This window comes from Echinops telfairi, unplaced genomic scaffold, assembly GCF_000313985.2.
Source record: "Echinops telfairi isolate 266 unplaced genomic scaffold, ASM31398v2 ScPeMD7_7421;HRSCAF=8459, whole genome shotgun sequence".
NCBI lineage: Eukaryota > Metazoa > Chordata > Mammalia > Afrosoricida > Tenrecidae > Echinops > Echinops telfairi.
Genome location: NW_022111321.1, coordinates 115,628 through 125,702, shown reverse-complemented (window position 1 = coordinate 125,702; position 10,075 = coordinate 115,628). Strand labels below are relative to the sequence as shown.

The window sequence follows — 10,075 nt, the reverse complement described above, 5'->3', positions numbered from 1 at the left end:
CACTTTAACTGTACCAAGTGGTAGTGAGGGGCGGGAGCTTCAAGCAGTAGTAAGTAGCTGGTGGGTTGTTACTAGATGCTGCTCAGTTTATTCTAATTCACAGGAACCCATGTGTACAGAGTGGAAATGTTTTCAAGGCAGATCTCCAGAAATGGTATTTTCTGAGGCACCGCTTAGTGTTTTCATACGGCAAACCTTTGGCTTCAAGTTGAGTGTGTAATTGTGCCTCTCAGGGACAGCTAGCAAGTTAGTATTAAAAGACAAGCTTCCCAGATGATGCCAATTATTATGACAACAGTGATGAGCTTAATGATGCAGAACAAATGCGGTCTTGATTTACCAAGTGCTCTTGTATATACTTAGCTTTACCAGACAAGTTCTCAACAAGTCCAGATTGACTACTCCAATTGCCTTTCCAGCATATGATCTTCTACTCCCTAACTGGTGGCAGATATTGTTTACTGCTATAGATGAATTTCAAAAATCTCTTTCGTTTACAAGCAGAACATGAATCATGAAAACTAAGAACAAACAAACAAACAAACAACTTGGAATTTCGTTTTTATCTGTTTGCATAAACCTAATTTCAAACTTATGTTTCTTTGAATTGAGATCTGATTGCTAAGGCCATGTGACTTACCCACCTACTCTCCTCCTTTGATACTCATATTTTTAAATTGGAGAATATACACAGCAAGAAGGAACCTGAAAATCAATTTGGCCAACTCCTGCATTTATAATATGATGAAACAGGTCCAACGTGGTGTAATAACCTGTCAAAGAAGCGAAGCAGTGGCCTTGATTTAGAATTTGTGGGTGAGGGTTTTTATTATAGATTCATTGGGTTATTTAGTTTCTTCTGTTTTTGAGCATTTTAACTGTAGATGTTGTTTTAAAGAGCCGGTTTTATTTATTTATTTTTATTTTTAACTTAATAATTTAAACATGGTTTTCCAGTGGGTAAAGAAGAAAAGCCACGCATCTCACACTTTATGGGCTGAAGTACAGGCAACTGGTTGGGTATGGGCAGGGGGGAGACCAAACCCAAGGATGTACATGTCATTCCAACACAAAGAATGGGGAAAGTGGGGGAGGGGAGAGAAACAAAAAGAGGGAGGTGATGACACGGGGACAGTAGGGCACTAATCCATCCAGGGGGGCGTGTCATGTTGTGTCTCCCAGAAATGGGAGTGTGCATGCAGACCCCACCACAGCACCCTAAACCTTGAGGGTGACGTAGCCGCGTGGAGCAACTCATGAACAGAGAGGTCCACAAGGCCTGCTTAAATCAGAGCCAAACTAACACCTGCCTTCTGCCAATCCCCCACTCCCCGAAGTATGTGCTACAAAGGACGATACTAAACCTACAGATTGGGGAGAGGGGCCGGCCTGCCATGCCCCTACAGAAGCAAACCAAGAGGGAAAAAAGAGCAAGAGCTAGACCCCACACTGGCACTCTAAGCCCTGAGGATGATGGCCCTCCATGAGCAGCTAAGGCACCCAGAGGACTGTAGGGGTGACAACAGCTCAAGACGTGATGTCGCCTCGCTGGAGCATACTGTGACAGAGGACAATACTGGGGGCACAAGGTGGGGAGTGAGTCCAGTCAGACCACCCCCACAGTGGGGGGAACCCAGAAGGGCACATGGGGGGGAGCCACAAGACCCCTGAGGAGCCCCCCCAAATAGACTTCAGGTTAGGAGGTGCAGTTCCTGGAACACCCCCCGCCCCAGGACTGGTGGGGAGATGGTCATAAAGGTCAGCGGACAGACCTGGAATTAGGTATGCTTGCTTTCTTTCATTTTTGCTTGTTTTTCTTTTTTCTTTTAGTTTGTTTCTCTTTTTATTCAGTCTTTTGTTTTCTTTTTGTTTTGTCCCTGTTATTGTTGTTTTGCCAACCTCTATAAGATAGGCATCGGAATCAAGCCCAAGGAGAAAGCAATGGGACCTATGGTTCTGGAGGGACTTGGGGGGAGGAGAAGGCGGGGGAAAGGGACAGTGCACAAGCAATGCCATTGACAGGGGAACAAGTAGGGCATTAAAAGCAACGATGAGGAGGACGTGGAGATCCCAGTGGTGCTGAGCAACAGCAATCTAGCTGAGAGAAATTACTAAGAGGCAGAAGAAAGGTGAGCATGATGGTGGGGCAGGAGGAAGGTAAAAAGAGGAAAGTTCTAGGAAGCAAACCTATAGACTGAGGTATAAACATAGGTGTGTACATATGTAAATATATTAATTCATAAAAATAGAGGTATTGGCCTTTGGATTGAGTAACAGAGATCAGAAGACCCAAAACGAACAAAAAAACTTTATTGAGAATGCGGGGTGTTGGAGCAGAGACCCAAAACCCATCTGTACACAATGGGACATTCCCTCGCAGAAGGGTCACAAGGAAGGGATGAGTCAACCAGGGCGCAGTATAGCACCAATGAAATATACAATATTCCTCTGGTCCTTGAGGTTCACACACACACACACACACACACACACACACACACACTCCACCCCCACTATCATGACCCCAGTCCTGCCTTTCACTGTGGTCTAGACAAGAACATGTGCACAGGTACAGAGAAGAGAGATGTAAGAGCTCAGGAGAGGAAGGGGGAACTGATAACAGTGATTGACACATAACCACCCCCCCAGTGGATGATCAACAGAAACCCTGGGGAAAGAGAGACAGTGGTCAGTGTTAGACATGAAAATAATAATAATTTATAATTTATCAAGGGTTCATGAGAGTGGAGTGGGGAGAGAAGGAAAAAAGAGGAGCTGACACCAAGGGCTCAATAGAAAGCAAATGTTTAGAAAATAATGATGGCAATATATGTACAAATATGCTCGATCCAATTAATGTATGGATTGTTATAAGAGCTGTAAGAGCCCCCAATAAAAATTATCTTTTAATTAAAAAAAAACCCCAAAATAAAGAAACTCAACACGCAGAAAAGAACGTTCTTTTGAAGTTAACTCATGTAGCACATGTTACGGTTGTTTTTAATGAAGAAAATTGATAATTACATGGTTTTAATAGACAAAGCATCACTCTCTGGGTCTAGGAAATAACCAATAAATACGTTTACATTGGCACAGATTTCCAAAACAGGGAGATGGATCCAGGGCCAGCTCAGTCTTCAATTGCCAATAAATGCTGGCTTCTCGTTCTAGCCTCTTGAGAATTTTCCCTTCACAATAAGCAAAACATTGCAGGTAAATTATGTTCCCAAACTTTTTTTTTCCTGGTGGTAGGCTCGGAATTTCTTTCTTTAAGAAAATTTCCAAAGTTCTTGCTACAACACTTTATGGATATAAAGATGCAACTATTTACCAACTTCTTGTTATATTAATGGAAGTTCTCTTCCCTCCTCAGCTTTATCTAAATGCCAACAGAACTAGGCAGGAGCCTGGAAAAGACTGGTCCAAATTCTTGTTCTTTCCCCCAAGATTTGGTACCTTTGCAAAGCACTGCAGCTTTATGGACTTCCGTTCCCAAGTGGAAAATGTTTAGGAATGGGGATGTAACAGAAGAACCCGGAAGACACTGCAGACTTGAATTCTTTAAGAAAACACTGAAACGTTCTTCAGTCTGTGTGTTTCCCCCTTCCCAAGTAGGCTTCATTATTCATCTTCCAATAAAACGTCAGGAGAAAAGAGGCAAAAGAAAAGGAAAAGCAACTTGTTTTCTTGTCCTAGAAATCCATGAAAACCGTGGGAAACTTCCATTATCGTTCCATTCCACCAAGTGCTTGAAGGTCACCTTATGCAATCACTTGGTTTCAGTTTTCCAGAACTTTACCTAATTGATCAATTGACCTTAATTGTAGTCTAGAGAAATCAAATAAGCAAAATTTCAAGTTTTCAAAGAATTCCATTCATTAAAATAAAGGCAAGGGCCAGGCATATGCAGAGTAATCTTTTTATTAAGCACCAGACTTGTAATTTTCCAACATCTGTAGGGAGTTAAGGAACAATCACTATGATCATTTCAGTTACTCTGAAGCCAGCAATATATGAGTAATCTTAAGTGTTTTATGGGCCCTACAAAATCATCAAATAGGATTTCATAAGTGTTTGCAGTAAGAACCACACCTCTTTTTTTCTGTGCATGGAAAAACCATGTCAAATAGACTTTCAATGAAGCCAACATTGTAAGTAACAGACATGCCGTTTATTTTTAGAGCCCAGATTGCCATTAGGAGGGAATTGGACACTTTACAGTCTGACTCAAACACACAAAAATCACCTTCCTGATCATTTATAGAGCAAGATCGCTGTCTCCACTCAACACAGAATATAAAATATAAAGATTCTAATACTAGGGACACACTTAATAAATGCATGGATGGGTGTTTTCTCTTTTGACATGATTCATTTGCTCGCAGCGGTATCTCATTAATGAGGTTTTAAATCAGCAGGAATAAATAGGTGTGCTCTGCCTAACTCCACCTTCAGCCAATGGTGGACACTGCTCTATTCAGCGACAGAAGTTTATGTTGGCCTCCTTTCCTACCTATTCAATGTCCCTTTAGTGAGACTGAGCCTCGGATTTCCAGCTGCCTGTCGGCTCCCTCCCCAGCTGGCAAGGCTCCTTGTTGGGAGCAAAGGCTGTACTAAAGGAGAACTGCTGGCAAAGAGCTACAGTTAGGAAATGGGAGGTAGGGAGTCGTAGGAAGAAGCACCTTAGTGCTTGGTTACCCTTGAGCATTTGCAGTAGGCATGAGGTCCTTTTTGCTTCTAATTAATAGCCAGAGAAACATTGAATGAAGGGCAGTCTTATATGTAACAAAGTGGGTATAGTTTTGGACAGGCTTCCATGCCCATTCTCCGGCAGCTCATTCCCTTCTATCTAGACTTCACAAATCTTTTTAAAGGGGAAAATTTACTTTCATTCAATTTTACAAACACAGCACTAGAATGCACATATCTTTAGGAAAAGCGAGCATGTTGATTTCATTTTTTTCTATGGTACCTGTAACTGATATCAGATTGCCTGATTATAACTCGTCATGTAGAGATATGAAGAAATAACACAAAGACACCAAGATTGCAAAATAATTTTTTTTTTAATCTTGGAAATAATCTAGGGCAAATAGCACACACAATAAGATCACAAGAAGCATCGAATAAGTAATTATTTAGGGGAACATTGGCTTGAGATTTTCCCACTAGGTTTACAGAGGCTAAAAAGTAAGTCGTGTTTTACTGAGGACTCCTCAGTGAACCCTGGCTTGATATCTAAAGAATAAATTAGAAAAATGTTAGCAATAGAAATTCTAGTGCATTTGTTTATTGTTTGTCTTTACCTTTGTTGACTCCTTAAAGGTAAGGCATATGACCATTTTATTCACTGGATCCCCATTATTGGAAAAATAATTTACCCAGTGAGATTCAATATATATTTGCCTTAGGGAGGAAAGCAAGAGGGAAGGGAGGAAAGGAAGTAAGGAGGGAGAAAGGAAGAGCAGGGTCTTATTGGATCCGCCCAGGAAATGTGTGATGTGTGGTTTTCCGTCGTCGTCCAGCAAGCTGCCTTGAGGAATCTGTCTGTGGTTTGCAGCAGTGGATTCACAAGTCATTCAGTAGAATGGTTCAAAGATAGCTGAAGCAACAGGGTCTGCTTTGAAACAGTTTGTCTTTCTATGTTCACCCTTCTCCATTCTCTTTGGCTTCCAAATACCTACCACTACTTCGTTCTTCCTCTTGGAACACCCACACGTTTGTCTGCACCCTCCTTTTCACTCACAAGGAGCTAAGTGGCTCTCCTTTGCATCTCATAATTCACGTTAAAGACGGCAGTGGAGTCTTATTCAAAAGTCTGCACACCAGCTGTCTCAGCTACCAGGTACCTGAGGTTTTCATGTTCAAGTATGTTCCGACTCATACCCCTACCTGATCTGTCAGATCCTGTGTTTGTAGAACAGTCAAGTGCTGAGATGAGGTTAACCTTAGAAGAGGAAACTAGAGGGTTCACCTGGGTGAAGGTAGAAGTAGCAAAGGCTGAGGCTATTGGAAGAGGACAGAAAGAAAAGAATTCCTCAGGAGCTGGAAGCTCAGAATGTCGTCGTTGATCTTTGGTGCCATCAACTGGACAGCAGCCTCATGGATAACAGAACGAAACACGACCCGGTCCTGCGCATCCGCACAGCTGTCCTCACATTGGAGCCCATTCTTGCGGCCTGTAGCCATCTTGTCGAAGGCCTTCATCTTTATTGCTGCTCCTCCTCCTGAGCGAGTGTGACGGCCTTCTCCGGGAGCTGGTCTCTTCGGGCAACATGTCCAATGCCTGTGAGGTGAAGTTTTGGCACGCTTTCATCAGAAATAGGACTGATCAAGTCTGGCCGTGGCCTCTCTCTTTCTGCCCCAAATAATTACTGTTAAAAAAACCCCACATTTTGAGAAATTCTCAATTGTGCAAAGAAAAGTAAATTGCAAACTAGTTTTAGTAATATCTCAATGAAGGGATTGCCATCTAATTCTGTAAAGTATTTATTTTTTCACAAGTCCAATAAGAAAATAATTTGTTCTGAAAATATTTATTATTTGCGATTCATCCTCTCAATCCGTTGTAAGGGAAAGTGCCCTTGCCTTGAATTCCTTGCTGAGTGGGCACAACGGTGCTCTTTTCTAATGCATTAAATATGGTAAACATTGCATCTGCCCCATGAATGATTAGGATTAATTCTCTAAAGTGTTTAAGAGAATTCCTGCCACATAGTACACATCCAATAAATGTTATCAGTGATATTGGTAGTAACTGCAGGAGATGACAATGATGATGATGATGATGATGATGATGATGATGATGATGATGATGATATTAACATATCATTGGCTCTAGCTGAGTGGACAAGAAATGCTTTTCTCCAAAAGCAGCAGTCCAGAATCTACACCTTGACTGCTGGCGTCTACGATGATTTCGGAAGCTGGTATTGATGAGAGTCTGCTCCGTAGTGGGTGACACTTTGGTCTGCTAAGCACAAGACAAGCAGTTTGAGAGAGCCGGCTGTTCCGCCAGAGAAAGATGGGTATCTTTATCCTCCTATAAAGAGTTACAGTCTGGGAAACCCACAGGGGATATTCCACCCTGTCCTCTAGAGTTATGAGGAGTCCAAGTTCACTCAATGGCGGTCAGTTTGTTTGAAAGTTTGAAAGTCTCTGCTCAGAAAATCAAGTGATCATAGTTGATACTGGCGATGACTGGCATGAGTGTTTGTTGTGTGCTAATCTGAAGGTTAAATGTAAGAGACAAAAGGAATTGAAAGGAAAATGACTAAACGAGAGACATTGTAGCAAATAATTTATGAATCAGACATACTTTGAGAGTGAGTAAAAGAGAAGCCACCACACCCAGTACCCTGCCTGTTGTTTCATCTTTTTTGTCTTGAATTTGTTCTTTTCAATGTCTGCTAGATTCCAACCCTCACATTTTAGTTTGGTTTTAATTTCATTCAATGATTTATGTCATTTATGTCCAAAGAATCATGATTCATTTTGCAAAAATGTATTTTATATTATACTAAAACATACAACAAAATATATAGCCTTAAGACTTCTTTCCAACTCTGGCTTGTAGATTCTAGAAGAGATCTTTTACAAACACTGATTAACAGACTCATATCTATATGAACGGTGTGACTTCTGGGGAGTAGAAATTCCATAATCCCTCTTCCATGTGCCAACCTATAAGAGATTTTTGGATGCCAGTGTCTGAACCAGCAAGTGACGTGGCCGCGGCAAGCATCAGGAAGAGCCAACTGAAATCCTGTTGGAGCCATTAGAGCCTAGACAGTGTGAAATGATGGAGTTTGATGAGGCCCATTGTATTCTAGGATCTCTTCTCAGAAGGAAATTTCCCACTAGACCAGTGCTTCTCAACCTTCCTCATACTGCCACCCTTTAATACAGTGCCTCATGTTGTGGTGACCCCCGACCTTAAAATTATTTTCATTGCTACTTCATGACTGTAATGTTGCTAATGTTATGAATCAGGCAACCCCTGTGAAAGGGTCGTTCGGCCCCCAAAGAGGTCGCAACCCAAAGGTTGAGAACCACTGCTCTAGGCTGACCACTCCACATACTTCCCAGGGAGCAGCCCATAGAAAGGCATTTTATCACTGAATGATTAAATGACAGCCATATGCTAAGCTTGCTCCGTTCCCATCTGGCCTCCCTTGGGACCTTGCTTCATCCCTCATCCTCTCCCTCAAACCTCTGTCTTCCCATGGCCCCACCTCCAACCATGCCACGCTGGCAGATAGACCAGTGTCTTCTATCAGAAAGTCTGTCCTCCTTGCTACACCCAGTCTTCTCCAAGAAGTGACCAGCGGGCACTCCCTCTGCTGTCTCCACTCCTGTGCTCAGCCAGTCAGGCCAGAGGGCTCTCCATTTCCTACATCCCAATGACCCTCTTGCAGGGCTTTGGAGCAGTTCATTCTGGTTCGACTCCCTGCTGGGGAGTTGCATCCCCATGCCATAGAGACTGAATCTGAACCTGCAAGAGTCAGAGAAAAAGAGCCCCCAGAAGAATCACCTGAAGATCACGTCGATTCTGATCCACTATATCTCACAACATCATGATAGATCGAGACAATGATGGAAGCTGCTGATTTCTTTCTACATAGATGAACAACCAATGTCCATAAAAGCAGTAGTCAGAAAAGAATTCACGGGAGAAGGGTGTGGCCAAAGATCTTTTTAAGTGTTATATGGCAAAGATGTCATTTTGATGACTAAGGTGCATCGAACTCAAGTCGTGATCTTGGTAATTGCTTCATATACATGCAAACATGGGAAAATGCAAAAGGAAGACAGAAGAAGAATGGAGGTATTTGACCTGTGGGGTTGCTGAAAAATGTTGAATATATTGTGAACTACTAGAAAAATGAACAAATCAAGTTTAGAAGAAATGCAAATAGAATATTCTTTACGAGCAAGGATAGTGAGATTTCAGCTTGTTTGCTGTCTTAAAGAAAGACAAAACAAAAAACCAAGCTCACTGCCATTGAGTCGATGCCAACTGATATTGACCCTACAGGACATGGTAGGAACCTCCCCCCTACCCCAACCCCTTCGAATTTCTGAGGCTAACTCTTTACAAGACTAGAAAGCCTTTTCTGGAAAAATTCATCAAGATCAGTGGTTCTCAACCTTCCTAATGCCACAACCCTTTAATACAGTTCCTCATGTTGTGGTGAACCCCCAAACCATACAATTACTTTCACTGCTACCTCATAAATGTAATTTTGCTACTGTTATGAATCAGGCGACTCCTGTAAAAGGTTCATTCAACCCCCAAAGAGGCATGACCCACAGGTTGAGAACTGTTGATCAAGATTGATAAAGAACAGGGAAATGAGGTGGCTTGACATAAAAGCGACAACAAAGGGCTCTAACACATTGCAATAGGTTTTGTGTCAAATTGCCCGTACCAGGGTTCTCAGTGGTTTAGCAGTAATCCCTCATGGTGTGATCTAATGCAACATAATCAACTTCATGATGGGATAAAACAGCACCATCAACACTACAGTAAAAAACTGATGCCTCACAATTTATATTCCTTAGGTTCACAACAGGCTCTGTGGCTATCTTGTAAAAAAGATGGAAAGATCTATTTTGCTCCAGAGGGAAATAAAGAATGCATACCAACATTTGCCAGGATTGAAGAAATAATTAACCTTCTACTCACCAAATTATGAGTTTGGATAATGAATAATATATATAGATGTGTATATATATATATTGTTACATATCTATTGATATATCGGTATACAAGGGGGCACCCAAAGAAGCCCAGAATTTTTATGCAACCCTATCTATGTAACTTTTTTACAAAACAACCTTATCATTTTCAAAGAACTCTCCATTACACTTAATACATTTTTCAAGTTTGTGATTCCATTCTTGGACACATTTTTGAAACTCATCTGTTTGGATGGCTGGCAGCACCCCCCTCGTTTTTTTCTTCACCTCTTCTATGCCCTCAAATCGCCATCCTTTCGTGTACCTCTTCATTCACAGAAACAAAAAGAAATCACACGGGGCGAGGTCAGGTGGGTAAGATGCTTGGGGCAAGAGA

General features: G+C 41.8%; 1 protein-coding gene across 1 annotated transcript in view; it reads right to left on the bottom strand.

Annotated features, from left to right (window-relative positions):
• Nucleotides 1–6,206: 6,206 nt before the first annotated feature.
• Nucleotides 6,207–10,075, bottom strand: part of LOC123522538 — a 45,325-nt gene continuing 41,456 nt past the window's right edge. The window contains exon 6 of the mRNA XM_045297727.1: nucleotides 6,207–6,355. Coding sequence (XP_045153662.1) covers nucleotides 6,207–6,355 — 149 coding nt within the window. The remainder of the gene's footprint in view (nucleotides 6,356–10,075) is intronic.